The 24,577-nt window shown below is 41.2% G+C and overlaps 1 protein-coding gene across 5 annotated transcripts in view; it reads right to left on the reverse strand.

Annotated features, from left to right (window-relative positions):
- git1 (G protein-coupled receptor kinase interacting ArfGAP 1) overlaps positions 1-24,577 on the reverse strand; it is a 204,758-nt gene that overhangs the window by 91,706 nt on the left and 88,475 nt on the right. For all 5 annotated transcript variants that reach the window (XM_041197198.1, XM_041197196.1, XM_041197197.1 and 2 more), the window contains exons 3-8: positions 23,270-23,382; positions 22,508-22,613; positions 14,937-15,023; positions 13,233-13,363; positions 10,734-10,828; positions 3,711-3,753 (exon numbers count right to left, since the gene is read on the reverse strand). In XM_041197198.1, coding sequence (XP_041053132.1) covers positions 3,711-3,753; positions 10,734-10,828; positions 13,233-13,363; positions 14,937-15,023; positions 22,508-22,613; positions 23,270-23,382 — 575 coding nt within the window. The remainder of the gene's footprint in view (positions 1-3,710; positions 3,754-10,733; positions 10,829-13,232; positions 13,364-14,936; positions 15,024-22,507; positions 22,614-23,269; positions 23,383-24,577) is intronic.

Consider the following 24,577-nt stretch of genomic DNA (forward strand, 5'->3'; position numbering starts at 1 on the left):
TGTCCCACCAGAGTGAATCATCCAACGCCTTTTCAAAAAAGATTCCCTCTACTCAATCTTCTGAGCATAATCTAATGGACTTCTAGCAGCAAGGCACCCTCTGACGATTCCTCAGTCTTTAAGTCTCTACAAGCCTCATCTCCTCAAACAGGGAATCAGTCCTCATCAGCTCTCTGTTTGGTGGTTAACCAGAAAACAGTTCTTTTCTTTGTTTAACACAACCTGTTTTCAGTCTTTTTCCCCAAATCTCTGTCTCACTGACTCTGGCAGCCTGAGTCTGTGTGCAGCAAAATCAATTCTTCTGTGCCCAGGTGTTAAAACTTGTGCCTTATTTTCAATATATTTGGGCCTGGACCACTGTACCTATGACAACCAGGTCACGTGTGCTTGTCTCCAGGCAGATTTCTTAGAAGGTCACATCCCCCCTTTAACCAAACGACTCCATTTTACCTTGAATTAAAGATGACAGTTTGAAACAGAACTATCTTATAAAGTCCAGCAGTCTTAACACAAGGGGAGAAAAGTTAAAATTGAGATAGGAAGTGATCAGTTCAACAGGCAAGAACAGCCTGTAACAATAGGTCTACCAGGCCAGTTGTGCTTGTGGATTTTTGGAAGGAGATAGAAGCAAGCTGTTGGGAGTTGGGGGATTATAAGTTTGGATCATGGTGGGCCAGAAGAGATGAGGTCACTGTCAGTCCTGGAGACAATAGCTTGATGCTTGGTAGTGAGGTCAAGGCCCAGGTAGCATAGAAACTAGGAGCAGTGGGCCACTCGGTCCTTCGAGCCTGCTCTGCCATTCAATACGATCATGGCTGATCCTATATCTCAACTCCATATTCCCGCTTTCTCTCCATGCCCTTTGATGCCCCTAATATCCAGAAATTTATCTATTTCTTTCTTGAATATACTCAGTATATTCCATAGCCTTCTGTGGGAGAGAATTCCACAGGTTGACCACTCTCTGAGTGAAGAAATCTTTCCTCATTTCATGGCCTGCCCCATATCCTGAGACTGCGGCCCCTGGTTCTAGACTTCCCAACCAGGGGAAGCATCCTCCCTGCATCCAGCACTGTTAAAATTTTATATGTTTCAATCAGATCCCCTCTCATTCTTCTAAACTCTAGTGAATACAGGCCCAGTCGAACCAAACTCTCCTCATACAGCAATCCTGCCATCCCCGGTATCAGCCTAGTGAACCTTTGCTGCACTCCCTCAATGGCAAGTACATCCTCTTCCTTAGGTAGGGACCTCAAAACCGTGCACAATGCTCCAGGTATGGCCCTGTATAACTGCAGTAAGACATTCCTACTTCTGAACTCAAATCCTCTTGCAATGAAGGCCAATATACCATTTGCCTTCCTAATTGCTTGCTGCACCTCCCTATTTACTTGCATTGACTGGTGTACAAGGACTCCCAGGTCCCTTGGTACATCCACATTTCCCAATATATCACCATTTAAATAATACTCTGCCTTTCTGCTTTTCACACCGAAGCATATCACTTCACATTAATCCACATTATTACTGCATCTGCCATGTGCTTGCCCACACACACAACTTGTCTAAAATGCCCTGAAGCCTCCTTGATCCCTCCTCACATTCCCACCCAGTTTTGTGTCGTCAGCAAATTTGGGAATATTGCTTTTGGTTCCCTCATCCAAGTCATTTATATATATCGTGAATAGCTGGGGCCCAAGCACTGATACCTGCGGAACACCACTAGTCACTGCCTGGCACCTGGAGAAAGACCCATTTATACCCACTCTGTTTCCGGTCTGACAACCAATTCTTAATCCATGACAGTGTATTATCCCCAATCCCATGTGCTTTAATTTTGCCCACTAGCCTCTTATGTGAGACCTTATCAAAAGCCAGGAAGTGACAGAGTTGGCATTTGGCCTCTGCAGGGTAGAGATCAGTTCGTAAGACAACAGCAGCACTACCCTTGTGAGCAGGTTTGATGACAATGTCAAGGTTGGATCGAAGAGAAGAGTTCGGCAAGTTCAGAGGGGAGATAGGTTAGAGTGAGTGAGGGGAACAGAGAAATTAAGATGGCAATATCACACTGCCACTTCTCAAAGGAGAACTCGAGAGGTGGTAGGAGGGCAGAGGGAGGAATCCAGGTGGAGCAATAATACTGGAGATGGGTTTAAAAAAAAATCCACTGTATGATTTTTTTGTGGGGGGGGGGGGGGGGGGGGGGGTGCGCAAATTCCTAAGTATTTCCAGCATTCTGTTTCCATTTGATTTCCAGCAGTGTTTGCTTTTGTACTTGTGAAGTGAAAAATTGTCTAACACATCAAGTCCCACTTTGCAGGAGAGACCATTATGTAGTTACAGAAGTCATCTCCTTCCAGTGTTCTAGCAAATATGTATAATTTGCATGCTCTGAAAAAGCACAGAAAACATGTGAAAAGGTATTTCTAAAACATCTGAACACTTGAGTGAGGTGAATAAACTGCCCCAAATTGTTAAGAGAGCCACTGACAAATTAGAGGTATTTGTATAGTTACATAACTAAAAATTGCATATCTAAGTGTTTAAAGGGATGAAGGAGCAGCAAAGCAATAAGAATGGAAGGCAGTGTAGCACTCATATTGAGAATAGTCAGAGTGGGACTGAATAGAGAACCACTGGTATTATCAATAGAGATAAAATTCATTACAAATGCACACAGATGATCCAGAATGAATGCTAAGTGGAGATGTAAAGTTGTATTTGTGATAAACGTCCGCTTATATTTTGGCTGTCACTGATGACACACAATTCCTTAAAGCTTGGAGTACAGTTGGAAAAATGAAGTTCAACTAGGTACTTTCACAGTTATATATTGCAAGCATTGAAATATCACTTTTTATTCACCCTTCAAAAATGGAATCCAAAGAGGGTGTATATTATAAATTTGAATTCATAATTGTACCCAATATCTACTACACAATTAGAAAGTTTTAAAACATGCTATTGTTATAGTTTATTGTCCTAACAAGTCAATCAAATACAACATTAAATGGAGAACACCATTCAAATGAATCTTAAAAACAGTCGAACCCACCAATGAGTTCACTTACAAAACAACATTGGAGATTTAATTCTGTGCTTATTAGACACCCTTTTCTTTCTATTATCAGCATGGTAAGAAATATGTTTGAAATATGGCCAACCACCAGAATTTTTAAAATGCAGAAAATAAAAACCTTCTACTACCACCACTAACTTCAGAATACAACAAATATATGTTTCCCAATTTTTGAAAAAAGATGCAATCATCATGCCAAAATCAAGAGGACTGATTCTCAAACTTCTCAGCACTCGTCGAAAAGTGATTATTGTATTGACCAACAACCATGTGGTCTTGCAGACTCCAACATAAACCAATTTGGACAAAAAGTTTTTAATTTACTGCAATTCTACAAATAGATTACCTGCATCAGTCACAACGTATATTTGAGAAACCCACTTTTAGGACTAGAATGAAAGTAAAGTTAAGATTTGGAACAGATTTTTGTATTGTGAAGTTCTAAAGCAAGAACATCACTGTAACTAAAGTACAAATTAGAGAATTGGGAAAAGAACCACCTTTCAAACAGAAATGCATTCTCAGCACAATGAAAATGAGCAAATCTGTATCAGTTAAACCAAACATAAATATACTGGTTTATTAACTTGTTAATCCCTCAGCTTTGATGTGAAACAAGGTGGAGTCTCACCTGTCAGCCATCTGGGGAATGACATAATGCCCATTTTTGTGATCTGTGGAAGGAGGAGAATAAAAACATCAGTGTAATGCTAATAAACCACAAAGGGGCATGGCTTACATCAGAAGGGAGACTCTGTGGCTCTTAACTCAAGTGAACAATCCTTAGAGGAACATTCCAGGCTTCAGATTCAGTGGAAAGCAATCAGCATTTCCCAGTGCTGTAAAAGGAGTCTGCCCAATACATATACTATTAGATATTAAATACATTTTTAAAAATTGCAGCTACAGTAAATTATATATTTTTTAATGTTTTCTACTGTATTTACCTGAAGATAATGCAAATGTTACAATTTTTAGTACATTGTATTCACACTTGCTGCCTGGTATTGGAAAAATTTAGGCAAATAAAGGCTGTCATGCACCAAGCAAGCCTTGATTCATGTTGCTATTATTGTTTCCTGCTTTATAAAAATTCCAGTTTTAATCGCAATGTGAGGAATGTCCTGAGTGGATGCAATTAAGCAAGTTTCACTATATATGGATACATTAGCCAAGCTTACTGCAGTAAACAGAAGCCAAATGATCAAAGTTTGATTTTTTTTTAAAAATTGTTCTAATATGGATGTGGGCAATGCAGGCAAAGCTACAAGTACTGCTCATCATGCCATGAAAAAGTCACTGATAGACTCTCTCCTTGAACTGCTGCAGTCCTTGTGCTAATGGTGCACCCACAATGGGCATTATGCAGAGTATTCCAGGATATTGAGCCAATGTCAATAGGGAACAGCAGGGCAAGCTTAAACCAGAATGGCAAACTGATGGGGACCACGGAAGTAATGAAATTCCTATGATATTGCTGATTTTATCGTTCTTAGTGGTAGATGTTGTGAGGTTGGTGAGTGCTGTTAAAGTGACCATGACAAATTGCTGCAGTGCCTTTTGCAGATAATATGTACTCCAGCCACAGTCAACCAATGGTAGTGATGGTGGGAATCTCAAGTCTAGCAGCAGTTATCTCAGTGACGTAAACTGATGCCCAAGATGGTGCAAGCTTTTAGAATGTTGCTGCTGTTACAAAATGGTGATGACTGGCAAGTCTTCCGTCACACTCTTCATGATCCTTGTGAAGCAGCTTTAGAGGGTCAGGACATGTTACAGAGTATCTGCTGTACCGCTGTTGTATTCATAAATAGCTAATTTTCCATTATAAACTAGGCATTAGACATACTTTGCATCCTATAGTCTAAGTGAGGCCAATTAATTTAGCACCGACTTACAAAAGTTTGGTAATTACAGCTCAATCCTCATGAGGAACTGCACTGAGTCTGCTGAAATCATCTGCCAAATTTAGTACTTTCTACAACCAGCAGATACTATGTTCAAGAGCCTGGAATAAATTAAATGCAGTGCCAGGAAATTATATATTACTGAAAAAAGACATGCTTTGAAGCTTTTCGTCTTGCGTTCATCAGGACAGATGTATGAATGCCAAATTTCAAGGGAACAACAATTTATACTGCATGAGAAAAGGGGTGCTGATTGGTTGGCAATTAGCCCTGATTGGTCGAGATGTTGCCATGGTGGATGCATCAGGGAGCTATTGTCCCCTGTGCTTTTGTTTGTTCAAAAAAGATACAATGTCTGGACATTTTTCTTTTGCCTGCAAAGGTTAAGTCCCTGCTTATGAATATTTCCAACTTCTAGCAAGTCTTAGTGTGCTAAGAATTGCACTCTCAGGATTCTTCAGCAAATGTTGCCCAATCACGGAATCATGTCTAAGGTTAGACATTATGCTCTGAGTTTTGCAGATACGGGTTGGTTGAGTACAGTTAGTACTCTGCCTATTGCAAACTGCCAAAGGGGCATGCTGTTCCATACAATCCACCTGGCATCGCACCAGTACTGAAATTCATATACTACATTACTCATTTGTGTGGCAGACAGAGCAGAGCGTCTTTCTAGCTTGGTGGGAGCAACCTGTTAGTCGAAAACACCATGTACGTTGCCACGACAGAGAAGCAGTGTGAAACAGCTAGTTTCACCTGTTGCTCAAATTTTTGAGATACTTAGCCCTTCCAGGTGGTTTGAGGTAGATTGGCCACTTTTCCGATCCGAAAGTGGTAGCCTTAGGCCCATTCATGAATTTGCATGATAGACAACGAGCAATGATTTGATCAGGCTACCCGTTATCCTGCAAGTAGTAGAGAACCCATTTAGAGATTTCTCAACTAGCACTTCAAGGGAGTTATAGACTGCTTCATTTCAAAGATGAATTTGGGCATGAAATGGAGTGCAGTAAGGTGTGTAAGGAAGTTCCTACACACAGCTGCAGATTCATCTGCGTATAAGAAATATGCAATGGGTAGATGGCCAGCGGTCATTCCACTGAAAACATGTGTTCTGTGAAAGCCAACGAAAATGTTAATGAGAGCTGGCCTTAGAGGGGAAACCATGGCAACACATCTATTTGGAAATAAGTGGTGTCATTAAAGCTGAATTCAACTGCTCAAGTTGCTAAGTTCATAACTTCACTGAATACAGATTCAGAATATGGCAGCACATCTAGATTGTCAAGATATAGTGATGTGACACAAATGTCCATGACTTCCTTGAGTGGCACATTAGTGAATAGGCTTGTCAAATAAGCACAGACACTGCATTGCTGCCGAAATGCATTTCATGTAAAGTCTTTGTGAAAGTGAAGGGATCCTTCATCATATATGTGGAATACTCACTCAGAACTGGCTGTAGCAACTCGCTCAGCCATTTGGCCAATTCATGTTGTGCAGAACCAGTCATGGGGAGGATAGGGCATAATAAGGCATCACTTTAAATAGTCACAAAGCACTAATCAAACCACCTTTTATACAAAAATAGCATGAATGCTGAAAATCTGAAACAATAAAATGCTGGAAATGCAGAGTCAGAATCTAAAAGATAGGTTAATATCAGATCTAGCATGTAATGTTAATCTATCTTTTCTCAGATGCTGATAGACCTGTCGTGAATTTCATGCTTGTCATGAAAGTATCATAATTCTCATAGTATTACTGTGATTTATTGTAAAAGTAGGGTTTGGATAGTTTCTCTGCGTGTGTGGGGGTGAATTAAATTGAATTGGAGACAACTGGTCTGCAGGCTTTGATTCATCGAAAGAAGCTGGGGTTGAAATGCTGCATATGTAAACGTGGCTGAAGTCTTAGAATATAAGATGAGGAAAATTTGCATTTTTTGATAAATCAGGGCAGTGTGAATTTCAAAGAACTGGTAGGATGTTTACACAAGCCAGAGAAGCAAGGCTAAGCAGTGTGTTTATTCTTCCCAAAGGTTACTGACAATATTAGCACCATGAAAATGTTTATATTATGAGAAAGTTAAAGTCCCAAAGACATATGGGAACAATAGAATTTACATTAAAAGGGGGAAACATTTATAAAGGAGAATGAGGCTACATATCAGAGAAGGCATTGTAAGATCTGCCAGAAGTGTGAAAAGCCTCCAGTATTTGTGCATTAAGCTGCTGTCTAAAGAAACTAAAGCTGGGAAAAGCCACTTTGAATTCTACTGTCCAGGGTATTGTGTTGACTTGCCTGGATCTGTTTAAAATCTATTTTTTTTTACCGATGCCTTAACAGGGGTGTAACTGGAAGCCAGATTAATTAGGGGTTTTAGGCATTATTATAGTAGCAATTTGTAGACCTATGTATGTGCTGGAAATCTTTTTTGTTAATAAGTGCTTAATTTAATTTTTTAAAAATAACCTCTGAAATCTTGGTGGACTTATTACTTCTGAATTCAGGGCACGGAGCTCAAAATAAATACAAATTGTAAAACCTTTTTAAAGTGTGATCAAGTTTCCCTCATGGGTTTGATCCGCCTGGCACACATCATCTGTCATGTCATAGCAACGCTCTGCTTCTTTATTCACTTTTGGACTAATAGGCAAACTAGGTTCCCGTTGTGACCTGAAAGATCTCTTATGACATACTGGCTTAGATCTTCTGGTCTCCAGATCTGAGGAGACTGGACGTACCCCTGCACCCGCACCCACCACCAAGACAAACTTCTGCAGAAATCCTGGCGCCCTGACTCTTTTACGATTGCCATGTCAACATCTTGACTAATTAAAGCCAACTTACCAACCAACCAGCACCCCTTTTCTCATGCAGTATAAATTGCTGTTCTCTTTGAAATTTGGCATTCTTGCATCTGTCCAGATGAGTGCAAGATGAAAGGCTTCGACAACATATCTCTTTAATTTGAGCATTGCTTGGAAAAAAAATAGTGGGCTAATCCACTGTATTACCCTGTCCTCTCCATTTCTAGCATTTTACTGTTACATATTATCCCATTATTTTCTCCTATTATTTTAAGATTGAGAAGCACCAGAGGAAAAAAATTGATGCCAAGTCCTGATATGGGTACAGGATGTAGTACCACAACAATGAACAGGACTAGTAACTGTGGGGGAAAATAAAAGTCTCTTGCATGAGGTGTTCATCTTTATTCACTAAGTCTCACCCATTAGTTGCATCTGCACAGCTCTGTGTCCCTATCTTCTATTATTGTCACTATGTTACAATGAGATAATGAATAGGTCATTGGCACAATTCAGCAAACATGAACATTTGAATGCCAAAATGGGAACTTAACGGATAAAGAAACCAAGTATTCCTCAAAGTGAATGCTGAGGAACATAAGGCTGTAATAAAATTCTGGAATTGGAAAGTTTTTGCCTACACTGCTCAAGTCATGAAATCCTTTGTTCATGTTGCAGTATTGCAATATGGCTCTGGCTGGCTTAGAATCTCTTGAATTGGGAAATAAGGTTTGGACAAGAGATATGAACAGTTATGGTAGCTTAGTTCTTTGATAACCAATATTTCTGTTGGCTGGAGGGAGGATGGCAAGATAAAGTGGTATAAAAAAAATGTTTATAGAAAGTTGCTGGCACTAAAAAGGAACAGTAGTATGTTAAGTCTGGGATACTAATCCTGAAGCAGTCAACCAAATGAAGCTCCATTCCAAGCTGGCAGCATAAAACCAGGTATTATGTTTTAGCCAAACATGGAGGGTGTTTTGAAACTTAGAACAACGTGTTAGCTTGAAAACATACATGGGCTATGATGCCAACTTGAGAATCATCTATAAACCATCACCTCTTGATTCCGCAAAGCCTGTCCACCATCTACAAGGCACAAGTCAGGAATGTGATGGAATATGCCTGGATGAGTACAGCTCCAACACTTGAAACACGGCACCATCCAGGACAGAGCAGCTTGCTTGATTCACACCCCATCAGCCACCTTAAATATTTACTCCTTCAAATCACTGGTTCACAAAAGGAAGCAGTGTGTACCATCCATAAGATGTACTGCAGCAACTCGCCAAGCTTTCTCCAACAGCATCTCCCAAACCCATAGCCTGTTATGACGTGGCAGATGTTATGCTCCAGGCGGACCAAATCCACGAGGGAAAATTGGCTGCACTATCACAACAGTTTCACAATTTGTATTTATTATGAGATGTATGCACTGAATTCAGAAATATTAAGTCCACCAAGGCCTTTAGGGATTTTTAAAAATTCAAGTATTTATTAACAAATGATTTCAAGCACATACATAAGACTACAAATTACTTACTACTATAACAACTCCTAAAATTCCTATTTAACCTGAGCTCCAGTTACACTCCCTTTAAAGCAATGGTCCGAAATAGATTTTAAATTTAAAATAAGCTCAGCAAGTTAACACAACACCTTAGACAGTGGAATTCCAAATGGCTTTTCCCCAACTTCAGTTTCATTAGATAGCAGACTTATGCATGAATGCTGGAGGCCTCATTAAGGCTATTTCACACACACCTATTAGATCTTACATGCCTTCTGCCACATAGCCTTTCATTGTCTCTTATATATGTTTTTCTCTTTTTAATATGTAAATTCTATTGTTCCATATATGTCTTTGAAACTGTATCTCCCTCATAATATTAAAACTTTCATGTTGCCACTATATATTGTCAGTAACCTTTGGGATAATAAACACATTCCTTAGCCTTGCTTATCTGGCTAGTTATAAACAGACTAAGATCCCTTTGAAATCCAAATACTCCTTCATTTATCTAAAAATGCAAATTCCCTTCACACCTTACATGCTATACCAGCATCCATGTCAAGCATCCATTATCATGTCAAGCAGCTAGCTTCTTTTGATGATTTAAGGCTTGCAATCTACTTGACTACAAGATGTAATTAAATCACACACAGACTCAACTATACTTACTCATATAAACCTACTTCACATTAAATCAGAAAAATGTGCGAATTATTATACTTTCATCACAAACCTCCAACACCCAGAAGGCCAAGGGTAGCAGATGCATGGAAACACCACCACCTGTAGGTACCCCTCCAAGCCACACATCATCGAACTATATTGCTGTTACTTCACTGTTGATGGGCCAAAATCCTGGAACTCACTCTCTAACAGTACTGTTGGTGTACCTATATCAGATGGACTGCAGCGATGCAAGAAAGCAGCTCACTACCACCTTCTCAAGGGCAATGAGGGATGGGCGATAAATACAGACTTGCTAACGGTACTCTCATCCCATGAAAAAATAAAGTAGTTACACAGGATAAATTGCAGGAGTGTGAAAAATACACAGGATAAATTGCAGGAGTGTGAAAAATACAACTGAAATTACATGATCACAACTTCACAAGTAGACCACCAAGAGGAGGACATTTACACAATAGCATTCATATTCAATTCCCTCCTCGAATAGTGCTATTGACAATTACATCTATTTTGAAAAAGCTTCAACTAAAAGCTCACGCTTAAAAATTGTATTCATTATTAATTTTTAGGTTTGGGAAAGAGGGAGAATTTGGCCATCTCACTGAATACAAGTAATTGAGCCTCTATATAGTTAATAGCAGTGATCCTTTTCTATCACGCTTGCATTTATCCAATGGCCATATTCAAAGTATGAACAGAAATATACTTCAGGTGCCTTGGCAGAAAACACTTACCTGGCCTCCGTCCACAAAGGTAAAATGCCAATCTATCTGTAAGTTCATATTGACACTCCACCAGCCTGTCAGCGAGATCATGGTGATTTGCTTGCCTGCCAAGATTAAAGAATAAAGATTGCATGGAGGTGAGAACAAAAAATTAACCCATCTCGCAATCACTTAATTCTAGATTCAGTCCCTTCTAGTAACACAAAATATTTGTGTCTTTAATTTTAGACACTAAAAATAAAAATTGCATTTAGATAACTAGCAGAATAGTCACAAAACACTAATCAAACCATCCCGGCTTCTTTATTCAGTTGTGGGCTGATAGGCAAATTTGATTCCTACTGTCACGTGAAAGGTATCTGATGACATATTAGCCCAGATCTTCCGGACTTCCAATCATTGGAGACCGAACATACCTCCCAAGATACACTTTGGGACCCTGCAGAAGTCCTGACGCACTGACTGAGAATTGCATGGGATGTTTGAACTTCCAATGGGCAATTCCCTTGCTCCCTGGGACTCCCCAAAACCCGACCAGGTGCCACGCTACCCACTTACATCACCCACCCTACGCATTTACACACCTACCCATTCATTCACCCATTCACACATACACCCATTCACTAACACACTGAAAAGCTGTTTAAATATTTGGAAGCTTTTCAGTTTTAGTGAATACTTGGCAGAATATAGCAGCTAGTGCTGTAAAAAGGGGATGTAACTTCTCTTCCCCCGACAATCCAGCGCTATGAGGAAGCAGTTCAATGGAAAGCTGCTCCACATTTCTGAAGAAGATCGGAAGGAATGTGGACCAGAAAAGTAGGAGTGGACAGCAATCCGACCGTGATTGCCACTCCTTGCAAGACTTGGGATGTGATCTTTCCAAGATGCTTTTATAGTTTGAATGGAGGCCTTTGTGCAGTGCTCTCATTAGCATCAGCAGAGGTCACTAAGTGATCGGGCCCTATTTTTAATTGGAGATCTATGTATAACAATTCACAACTTTTTACTAACTTAAGCTGGCTCTCATCCAGTTGGTAGAATTGTACAACCACATTTTCATGATATAACTCCTACAGCATTTTATTGTGGGAGCACATGCCCTATCAACAGGAAATATTTCTAGGCATTTTTGGTAATGGTTGCCTGCTAGAAGGGCAGTGCACTCTCAGTCAAACATTAATGGCATTCAGCACTGGAGCTGGGAAGTAACTGTTTCAAGTTCGGAACTAGTGTCATTTTGGAGTTCTCGAGCGTTCTGAAAATGAACCCAGTTAGGTCGTGTTTGCAGATGCCCCAAGCGGGAAAGATGCTGGTTTATTTAAAAAATAAAACAACTTTGTGAAGGAAGGTCCAAATTTTGTTTTCCAACTTGGTGTTCCCAAGAGAAGGTTTGCAAACACAAATTTGTGTCATCTTTTTGGAATGTTGCTTAATGAAAACAGCTTTTTTTCTGCATGACTCTAACCCCCAAGGGGTCAGACAGTACCATCCAAACCTGTGATGTCTATTGTCGGGGCAAGGGAAGCAGATGCATGCGAACACCAGCACCTGCAAGCTCCCCTCCAAGCCACTCACCATTCTGACTTGGAACTATATCACTGTTCCTTCACTGGCACTGGGTCAAAATCCTGGAATGTTCTTCCTAACAGCACTGTGGGTGTACCTACACCACAAGGACTGCAGCAAGAAGGTGGCTCACCCCCATCTTCACAAGAGGCATTAAGGATGAGCAAAAAATGCTGACTGAGCCAGCGAGGCCTTCATTCCTTGAATGGTGTAAGGAAGCTCATGTGGAGCATGATGACATGCTTTGGCTTGTTGGGATGCATGGCCAGTTTTTGTGCTGTAAAATTCTATGTAAATGTAAGTTTAAAAAAAAATGATTAACACGAGATCTCTTTGGACAAAACATTGAACTCTCACTCCGGAAAACTTAGTGACTACACTAAATAGATTCTCACTTGTTGCCACTTTCTCCATGTATGTTGAAGGTCTGTTGCATTAAACATTGGCTTTTTAAAAGAAAATACTGATGGCTATATTAAGTGTGAATGACTAACTGGATGCCCATGGCATTGGTTTCTTTTTTATAACACAAAATTACTTCTTCAGATGAGCTTGTATTGCTGACATGCATAGTTTTATCATATCAAAACAATATGCATTTCTCTGAACATGTTGTGCCAAGGGCAAAAACTTCAGAGATTTAAACATTTCATAAGAAAAGCTTGCATCAATCTTTTGTTGTAATGCTTTAATTTTGCTTAACTATTTCAATAGCAAAAACATTAAACAAAACAAATATCAAAATATACACAACAGTACATGCCCTTAACAAAGATATGCATTTTTATGAAACAATCTAGATCTATTACTTGCCCACACATTTTAAGGTCAGCTACCATAATAATGGCTGTAACCACAAAGAGTGCAATGATTTGCAGCAGTAATATAAATGAAACAAAAATGTACAAAATGACTTAGGGTCTTTCCTCCCCCACTAACCTGGCATAATCTATGGGAGTTCTGCCATTAACATCAGGTGCTCCAGGATCTGCACCATAGACAACCAGAAGTTCAGCCTGGTGTATTTGTCCCGCTTTAGCAGCTACGTGCAAGGGAGTGGTACCTTTTTCCTGATGAATGGAAAATATAAAACATTCAATAAACCCAGCAAATTACATGTACCCTAGTGCACTAGCTTACTTACAGAACTCAATTTATGATGCAGTAGCACTTCACAAGCAAGTGGCAGAGTCAATCTTGGGCATTATGTTAACCAGTCTTAGCTGGAGCACTGGTAGGTGCAATAGTGAATCTATGAAAAGAAGTAGGGTGAAACAGTGTGGCAGTGTTGGGGGGGATGCAAAGCCTGAAAAGGTAGAAGATGATTGAATAATACACTTCAAAATGGACTTGGATAAATACTCATGGGCAAAATCAATTTGTAGGGCTACAGGAAATGGAGTACTGGGAGCTCTTTCAAAGAACCGACACAGGAATGATGGGTTGAATGGCTTCCTTCTGTGCTTATCATTCTCTGACTTTATGGTTATATTTCACCTCAATCTAGAAGCCTGAGAGTTCTATTTGTGGACATCTGCTAAGGACAGGATCAAATTTAGCTGTGATGCCCTCTGATGGTAGAACTGCCCACCAATCTTCATTGTCTTAAAAAAAACAGCAAACCTGTGGAACTGCATGCAAACACTTTTTGGAAAGGAATGATGAGAAAAAAAGGGAAGAAATGAGTGGGAGTGTATATACATTGAATAACCAATAGCCCAGTTTTCAGGTGTTACAATGACAAACACTTAAGACATTTCAGTGCTGTAAGCCATTTATAAATATCATCTAGATTCAGATGAATTTGACCTTTGGAATGCAAACTAAAACTACTCCATTTTAATTGTATTCCATGGCATTAAATGCTTTCCAGCTTATTATTTTAATCTCTCAGTTCACAGTTTCAGAATATATTTGACATGGTGGTGCGTGAAGGTAATGTAGAACGTCCAGAAAATGGAATCATGAAAATGAAGTGTTTGTACACTGAATAATATGACAGAACAAACAGATGGGTGGGAGAGTACAATGCCTTAAAAAAAACTTTGGTCAACACCTTGAGCTGGGAGCAGAGTTCGACTAATTATGATCCAAGACTTGAGTACGTGGCAGCCTTGAACATGCATCTATTTTTTAATTCATTATATAATGGCGCCAGTGAGCAGGCAAATTTTTGTTCAGATTTTGTTCACAACAGAATAGCTTTTTCTGCTGTCTGATCACAGTTTTTATACAATGTAACTCAGACTATGCTGCTCGGCTGGGATTAAAATACTGTGCACTGATGACTTTTATTGAAAAATAAAATAGCACAGAATGGCAGTGTGTATAATCTGCATAATTGCATTTGAAAATCTTAAGATACCTGCTGTAATCAACTTTCAATTTGGAAAATAGGAATTGAGTTTGTTGATATGAAAGAATATCTCAATTTTCCTGTTCTCTCTCCCCTAAAATCCAGATACTGGAGGTGTGATAACTGAACACAGTAGAAACAAAAAAAAATGTGAAGCAGGTTAGTCAGCATCTGAAAGAGAAAGGTCATCAGAATGGCTCTCTCGCTGGTACTACTGACTGGCCTATTTAATTAAAATAGATTATGAAACGCTCCAAATTATGGAAAACTTTTCCATGATACTTTACCGGGTGAAAGAAATTGGCCTGTGCCCCCAGGGACAGTAGCCTGAGACATGTCTCCAGATTCCCTGTGCGGACACTGGAGTGCAGTTGCTGTTGTAAGAAAAGAGAATATAAATGTTAGCTAAAATTATAAAATTAATACAATTCAATGATAATATTTCATACATTTTGGAACAGTCAGATGGCATGTGCGATGTATTCCTCAATGTCTTATATTGCGACTTTTACTTATGTCTCCAATTCTATCAAATGTTTGAATGGACCTTGAAATGTGGTTTTAAAGTGAGGAAGGAGCAATGGAACTAGGCAATGGTGAATTGGCCTAGTTTCCCACAACCATTCCAGCTTTAACACTAAGAATTTTGCTTAATTCCAGCTCAGACTGAAACATCTATGAATTCCGTCAATGGCTGCAAAGGTGCTACTTGAAATTAGTATAAGCAGTTTCAATTCCAAACTTCCAGTGGGCACAGGTCACACACAAGGCTACTTGTAATTTGATAGTTGTTGCAACTCAATTAGTCACTGGAGCAGAGACCATAAAGCCTTTGTGGAAGATATTACTCTGCTACAGCAGGTGGTGCTTTTGACATGGGGAGTGTGTCAATTGGGGCAGAGAAGAGGGAGCCTTGCTTTCTACCTTGGGTGTTCCAAATGACAGAACTGTGTGCCACAGGAAATAGTTTCGGGTCTGCCAGGGCCACTCAGCTCCCGACCTCATTACAGCCTTGACCCAAACGTGGACAAAAGAGTTGAACCCAAACGATGAGGTAAGGGTAACTGCCCTTGACCCACTGCAGCAACTAAGGCTCCTTCAACAGCACTTTCCAAACCCCCGACCTCTACCACTTAAAGGGACAAGGGCAGCAGATACATGGAATACCACCACCTGCAAGTTCCCCAAGTCACTCACCATCCTGCCTTGGAAAAATATCACTGCTCCTTCACTGTAGTTCCATCTTGTAGATGGTACACACTGCTGCTGCTGTGCATTGGTGGTGGAGGGAGTGAATGTTTGTTATGGTGGATGGGGTGCCAACCAAGCAGGCTGCTTTGTCCTGGATGGTGTTGAGTTTCAGTGTTGTTGGAGCTGCACTTATCCAGGCAAGTGGAGAGTATTCCATCACACTCCTGACTTGAGCCTTGTAATGGTAGACAGGCTTTGGGGAGTCAGGTGGTGAGTTACTTGCTGCAGAATTCCCAGCCTCTGACCTGTCCTTGTAGCCAGTGTTTATATGGCTGGTCCAATCCAGTTTCTGGTCAGTACTAAACACAGCATGTTGAGGGTGGGGAATTCAATGACAGATGGAAATGATTAGATTATCTCTTATTGGAGATGGTCATTGCCTGGCACTTGTGTGGTGTGAATGTTACTTGCCACTTACCAGCACAAGCCTGAATGTTGTCCATCCCCACTTCCTGGAACTGCCTTCCTAACAGTACTGTGGGTGTTCCTACAACATATGGACTGCAATGGTTTAAGAAAGCAGCACACGACCACCTTCTCAAGGGGAATTAGGGATGGGCAATAAATGCTGGCCCAGCCAGCAACCCCCACATCCCATAAACAAATATACAAAAAATACAAGTCATTCCCGAGCATAGATATTAAATCAGATTAATTGCAAGAAATATCCGACTCAAAAATTGAAAGAGTCAACAACTCTTAAAAAAGGCCAACAGGGTGAGGCTGTGGCGTGGTGGCATTGTCATCGGACTGGTAATCCAGAGACCCAAGGTAAAACTCTGGGAACCCAGGTTTGAATCCCATCAGGGCAGATGGTAGAATTTGAATTCAATAAAAATCTGGAATTAAAAGTCCAATGATGACCATGGGACCGTTGCTGATGGTCATAAAAACCCCATCTGGTTCACTAATGTCCTTCAGGGAGAGAAATCTGCCATTCTCACCTGATCTCACTTACATGTGACTCCAGGCCCTCTGAAATGGCCTAGCAACCAGTTGTCTCAAACCACAAAAAAGTCAAAATAAAGGAATGAAACTGGACATACCATCCGGCATCGACTTAGGCACCAGAACTGACAACCCCAGCCCTCTCGAGCCTGCAAAGTCCACTTGGAGGCTTATGCCAAAATTGAGAGTGCTGTCTCATAGATTAGTCAAACAACAGCCTGACACAGTCATACTCACAGAAATCATACCTTACAGATCATATCCCAGACACCACCGTCAGCATTGCGGAGTATGTCATGTCCCACTGGCAGGACAGACCCAGCAGAGGCAGTGGCACAGCGGTATACAGTCAGGAGGGAGTTGCCCTGGGAGTCCTCAACATCGACTCCAGCCTCCATGAAGTCTCATGGCATCAGGTCAAAAATGGGCAAGGAAACCTGATTACCACATACCACCCTCCCTCAGCTAACGAATCAGTACTCCTCCATGTTGAATACCACTTGGAGGAAGCACTGAGGGTGCAAGGGCGCAGAATGTATTTTGGGTGTAGGTTTTGATGTCCATCACCAAGAGTGGCTCGGTAGCACCACCACAGACTGAGTTGGCTGAGTCCTAAAGGACGTAGCTGCTAGACTGGGTCTACAGCAGGTGATGAGGGAACAAGCCTCATCCTCACCAACCTACCTGTTGCAGATGCATCTGTCAATGACAGTATTGGTAGGAGTGACCATCGCAGGGTCCTTGTGGAAACGAAATCATATCTTCACAGTGAGGATACCCTCCATCACGTTGTGTGACATGACTATTGTGCTAAACGGGATAGGTTTTAAGCAATCTAGCAACTCAAAACTGGGCATCCATGGGGTCTATGGGCAGCAGAATTGTACTCAACCACAATCTGTAACCTCACTGCCTGGCAGATCCAGCCGTGTACCATTACCACCAAGCCAGAGGATCAGCCCTGGTTCAATGAAGAGTGCAGGAGGGCATACCAAAAGCAACACTAGGCATTCCTAAAAATGAGGTGCCAACCTGGTGAAGCTATAATACAAGACTACTTGCACACACTACAGCAAGAACAGCAAGTGATGGACAGAGCTAAGCAATTCCACAACCAACAGATCAGATCTAAGCTCTGCAGTCCTGCCACATCCAGTCGTGAATGGTGGTGGACAATTAAACTCACTGGAGGAGGTGGCTCCACAAATATCCCCATCCCCAAAGATGGAGCAGCCCAGCACATCAGTGCAAAAGATAAAGCTGAGGTATTTGCTACAATCTTCAGTCAGAAGTGCCGAGTGGATGATCCATCTTGGCCTCCTCTGGAGGTCGCCAGTGTCACAGATGCCAATCTTTAGCCAATTCGATTCACTCTATGATAAGGAAAGAGCTCAAGGCACTGGATACTGCAAAGGCTATGGGTCCTGACAACACTCCAGCAATAGTACTGAAGATTTGTGCTCCAGAACTTGATGCGCACATAGCCAAGCTGTTCCAGTACAGCTACAATACTGACATCTACCCGGCTATGTGGAAAAATGCCCAGGGACGTCCTGTACACAAAGCAGGACAAATCCAAGCCGGCCAATTACTGCCCCATCAGGCCATTCTCGATTATCAGTAAAGTGATGGAAGGGGTCATCAACAGTGCTATCAAGCAGCACCTGCTTAGCAAAAACTTGCTCACTGACGCTCAGTTTGGGTTCCACCAAGGTCACTCAACTTCTGACCTCATTACAGCCTTGTTCAAATATGAACAAAACAGCTGAACTTCAGCCGTGAGGTGGGAGTGACTGCCCTTGACATCAAGGTAGCATTTGACCAAGTATGACATCAAAGAGCCCCAGCAAAGCTGGAGTCAATGCGAATCAGGGGAAAACTCATCGCTGGAAGGTAGTTGTGGTCATTGGAAGTCAATAATCTCAGTTCCAGGACATCACTGCAAGAGTTCCTCAGCATAGTGTCCTAGACCCAACCATCTCAGCTACTTCATCAATGACATTCCTTCCATAAGGTCAGAAGTGGGGATGTTTGCTGATGATTGCACAATTGTCAGCACCAATTGTAGACGCCTCAGATACTGAAACAGTCCATGTTCAAATGCAGCAAGACCTGCACAACATCCAGGCTTGGGCAGACAAGTGGCAAGTAACATTTGCACCACAATAGTGCCAGGCAGTGACCATCTCCAACAAGAGAGAATCTATCCATCACTCCTTGGCATTCAATGGCATTACCATCACTGAATCCTTCACCGGGGGTTACCATTGGCCAGATACTGAACTGGACTAGACATATAAATACTGTGGCTACAAGAGTAGGTCAGAGGCAAGGAATCTTGCAGTGAATAACTTGCCCCCCCAGAGCCTGTCTACAAAGCAAGTCAGGAGTGTGATGGAATGCTCTCCACTTGCCTGGATGAGTGCAGCTCCAATAACACTCAAGAAGCTTGACAAAATCCAGGGCAAAGCAGCCCGCTTGATTGGCACCCACCCACAAACATTCACTCCCTCCACCACCTACAAACAGTGGCAGCAGAGTGTACTATCTACAAGATGCACTGCAGAAACTCACCAAGGCTCCTTAAGCAGCACCTTCCAAACCCATGACTGCCACCATCTAGAAGGACCAGGGCAGCAGGTACATGGAACCACCACCACCTGGAAGTTCCCCTCCAAGCCATCCACCATCCTGACTTGGAAATATATTGCCGTTCCTTCACGGTTGCTGGGTCAAAACCCTGGAGCACCCTTCCTAACAGCACTATGGGTGTAGCTACACCACACGGATTGCAACAGTTCAAGATGGCAGCTCACCACCACCTTCTCACGGGCAATCAGGGATGGGCAATAGATGCTGACCTTGCCAACAATGGATGATAACAAAACAGGGTATTACTCCAGAATGGCAAATGTGGATTTATACAACTCATGTTTCCCCATGAACAAGTCCTGATCTTAGTTGAGAGAAGGTGCACAGTACAGGTTAAATGCTTTCTTCACAAAAGAAAATAAAGAAATACACTATATCACCCCCTCTACAACTCAACCCCCTCCCACGGCACTTTCCCATGCAACCGCAGAAGGTGCAACACCTGCCTCTTTACTTCCACCCTCCTCACCATCCAAGGGCCCAAACACTCCTTTCAAGTGAAGCAGCACTTCACTTGCACTTCCCTCAATTTAGTCTACTGCATTCGCTGCTCCCAATGCAGTCTCCTTTACACTAGAGAGGCCAAGCGCAGGCTGGGTGACTGCTTTGCGGAACACCTTCAGTCTGTCCGCAAGCATGACCCAAACCTCCCTGTCGCTTGCCATTTCAACACACCACCCTGCTCTCATGCCCACATGTCCGTCCTTGGCCTGCTGCAATGTCCCAGTGAAGCTCAACGCAAACTGGAGGAACAGCACCTCATCTTCCGACTAGGCACTTTACAGCCTTCCAGACTTAATATTGAGTTCAACAACTTCAGATCATGAACTCTCTCCTCCATCCCCACCCCCTTTCTAATCCCCCCTTTTCCAATAATTTTTTAAAAAAATGATTTCTTTTCCCACCTGTATCCATTATTTCTAAATGTATTTCCATCCCTGTTTTATCTCTACCTTTTAGCCTATTTTGATCCCTCCCCCCCCACCCCACTTGGGCTGTCACTTGCTCGTCAAGCTTTCTACCGTTAATGTCATCATTAGCACATTCCTCAGCTAATATCACTACTTTCAACACTCCTTTGTCCTTTTGTCTATGACAGCTTTGGCAATCTCATCTTTGCCTCCACCTATCACTGGCCCTCTATCCAGCTCTACCTGTCCCACCCCCCTTCAACCAGCTTTTATTCCACCTCATTTCTATATTTCATAGTTCTGACGAAGAGTCATAAGGAGTCATATTCCTCTCTGCAGATGCTGTCAGACCTGCTCAATTTTTCCAGCTATTTTTGTTTTTGTTTCAGATTTCCAGCATCCACAATATTTTGCTTTTATTTTTGCTTTTACACTATTTTCAGAATTCTCTGACGATACCATTTACAGATCTATTTTAGTCAAGAAATATTTACAATGGTGAAACATCTATATATTCTATTTGGATAACTACTTTCACTTTCAAATTTGAAGCCATAATTTTTATTTAAAAATTACTGTATCTGATAGCTCACTTTTGCTTTTTTATCTGGGGGCACAGTTTACCCACCCTTTAGAGAACTGTCTCCTTTTTGTCATGAATCACACCATGCAACAGGATAGAAGATCCATACACATTTCCTACATGCACACATACACAGCCAAAATTTCACTCTTCACAATTCCCTGATGACCGAAGTGTTTAAAATTCAGATGCTGCATTCCCTCCAATTTATATTTAAAAATATACAATTCCTTTATATTTTGCTGATAAGGATCAGAGATTATTAGGTGAGTTTAAGAGATTATCCTCACCACTGAACTGTAAATAAAAACAATACATTTTGCATACCCGATGTACACATCACATTAAACCTTCACTAGCGCAGTAGTTACACTAGTTATAGGGCTATTATTTAAAGGCTAAGAAAATCTTCTCCTGTAAATGAAGGTATTTTCCTGTGCCTCACAAATTGGTCAAGATGTTCTCATTGCCGAATAATGACATTTTAATGAGATTTTCAGCATTCAACAAGGTCTACTCCCATGAGTTTGTGCAGAGTGACAATGCAATTTTCTTACAATGCCCCAGGGTACGATATACCACTGCAATACTTCAGCTTGCAATCCTGATGCTGTGAAAAGTCTCCCAAAGATCTGAATGTGAAACTGAAGTACTGCATATAAAGGTGATAAAGATGGATGTCAGGAGGCTATCAACTTTTTATTGGGTTTCTGTGTGTTTTGCTAGTGACTATATCGTTCCAATAACTGCACCGAGACAGCGCGTACAGCATGATGACATGCTTTATGCGTGAAATCATTGGGCGATAAATGCCACTGGACCATTTGTGGCATTTGAGGCAAAGCAGTATTACAAAAAGCATGGTATTAGTACAAGCCTACTCAATTTTAAACCCAAGTTAAAATGGCCTTGAAAGAGTTAAATTTGTATGATGACATTTTAAAAAGGAAACAGAGTGAATATACTGTAATCGAATACTGGTGAAGTGGCAATTGCCCAGTACTGAAAATAACTAAAAGTGATTTTGTGTACGTTTGGGTGAAAACATTGCAGAAGGCCAGAATTTTATATTTTAAACCTGCTCACTCAAAGGCTAGATTACTACATTAAAAGCCATGGGAGCCTGTTACACAAACTCTAAATGACTGGTTTTCTTTGCATTTATGGAACCTGAGATAATTAACTTGCATTTTGGATAAAACCAGCAAGTGCTTTAATGAAGTCATAAGTGATTAAATGGGATTCTTATGCAGGCAGGAATCATCATAGAGAACAAAAATGCTCGTTCCCAAGTTATTCATAGGTCACTCCAGAAAGCTTGTGCCAACAAAGATTTGCAAAGAAAAAAAAGAGAATTGTTCAACCAAGAAAAGTGATCTGATATCTTAACTGACAATATCAAACTGCAAATCTCCTCTAATATTCAAATTAGTTTAAATTCAAAAAAACAGATTTAACTTTGTCATCACTGTGCTATCACAGCTGTAAATAAAACTTGTTCAAGATATCTCACCTTACTCAGGTCCTTTGTGGTAACACCATCGTCATCACGACAAGGCAGTTTGTGGACAAATGCCAACATCTGATACTTGGCTCGTATGAATTCTGCCTTGGTAGGGCTGCAGTTTAACAAACATAAAAAGGCACATTTTAATAACCAAATAATTGCAGTCTCACTAAGTCTACAACAATTTCACAGTCAATTACAACGTCAGACCTATCACTACCACAATAATAACTGTACACCCTGGCAATCACTATTTCAAGGACAATGGGAAAAAGATCACCAGCTTTTATCTTTGTTTTTATCTCAGTTTTTTTTGTTTTTATAATCTTATTTATCTATTAGTTATAATTCCAAAACTATGATTTCCAATAGTTTAGATGTAATAATGAAATCTGAGGCTTGACAAGATGAAGCTTCTATGTAAATTGTACACATCCTGGATTGTTTGTTTAAGAATAAATTGTTGAATGGACTAATCACTTCAGTGGTTTTTTGAAACCAAACCATCTACTAGAGACTATTACTTAGATGAGAAAAGTGAAAAAGAGCACAGGTTTCACTGAAAAGAGGATGATGTGCCTAAATAGCCAAGTGGTTATGGTACTGGGTTTGTAACCCCAAGATCAAGAGTTCAAATCTCACAATGGCAAACTATGAAACAATGTAACTTCATCTGAATAGGAACAGATGGAAAAGTGTTTGTACTCGAAAGAGTTACATATAATTCCAATACAGCAGCCTTGCATTTTTAAGGTAAATGGAACTCACTGTACTTTATCCTGAGGGTTTGGTTTGCGCCGTCCACTTTGCACTTGGGCTGGATCAAGCAGTGAGTGTTCCCAGATTGAGTTGGCTCCATTACTTGCTAAGGTCTGCACCATCTAAAACAAGGTGAAATAAAGATGACCATTTAAAATTGCTTCTAAAGATAAAGATTATATGTTTGTGGCCAGATATTCCATTAACTTTTAAGCTGAAGTACTTTTGTCTGATGATGGATAATGTTACCCGTGTTAGAAACTTTGTAAATAGCCAGGCATAGGAGTGCCAATAATACAACATGCTGGAATGGAGTGAAGGAACAAGAAGTTTCACCCACAAATTTTGTCACCACACAGTAAATTCCTAAGATCAGTGCACCCCAACTTGTCAAAACATCCTGCATCCGGGATCGTTCCCTCCAGGACACCCTGGTCCACTCCTCCATCACCCCCTACTCTTCAACCCCCACCTATGGCACCTCCCCATGCCCACGGAAAAGATGCAACACCTGCCCCTTCACTACCTCTCTCCTCACCGTCCAAGGGCCCAAACACTCCTTTCAAGTGAAACAGCATTTCACTTGCATTTCCCTCAACTTAGTCTATTGCATTCCTTGCTCCCAATGTGGTCTCCTCTACATTGGAGAGACCAAACGTAAACTGGGCGACCGCTTTGCTGAACACCTGCGGTCTGTCCGTAAGAAAGACCCAAACCTCTCTGTCGCTTGCCATTTTAACACTCCACCCTGCTCTCTTGCCCACGTCTGTCCTTGGCTTGCTGCATTGTTCCAGTGAAGCCCAACGCAAACTGGAGGAACAGCACCTCATCTTCCGACTAGGCACTTTACAGCCTTCCCGACTGAATATTGAATTCAACAACTTTAGATCTTGAACTCCCTCCTCCATCCCCACCCCCTTTCTGTTTCTTCCCTCTTCCTTTTGAGTTTTCCAATAATTTATATAGATTTTTCTTTTCCCATCTATTTTCATTATTTCTAAATCTTTTATGCCCTGCTAGTCTTTCCACCCTATCCCCACTAGAGCTGTACCTTGAGTGTCCTGCCATCCATTCTTAATTAGCATATTTGTTTAGATAATATCACCACCTTCAACACCTCTTTGTTCTTTTGTCTGTGACACCTTTTGATTTTCTGCTCCTATCGCTGCTTGCTTGTCCCTACAACCACACCATCACCCCCCACCGCCCCCCCCCACCAACTTAAACCAGCTTATATTTCACTCCTCTCCTAATATTCACTCAGTTCTGTTGAAGGGTCATGAGGACTCGAAATGTCAACTCTTTTCTTCTCCGCTG

This window comes from Carcharodon carcharias, chromosome 10 (assembly GCF_017639515.1).
Source record: "Carcharodon carcharias isolate sCarCar2 chromosome 10, sCarCar2.pri, whole genome shotgun sequence".
In the NCBI taxonomy this organism is placed as follows: domain Eukaryota; kingdom Metazoa; phylum Chordata; class Chondrichthyes; order Lamniformes; family Lamnidae; genus Carcharodon; species Carcharodon carcharias.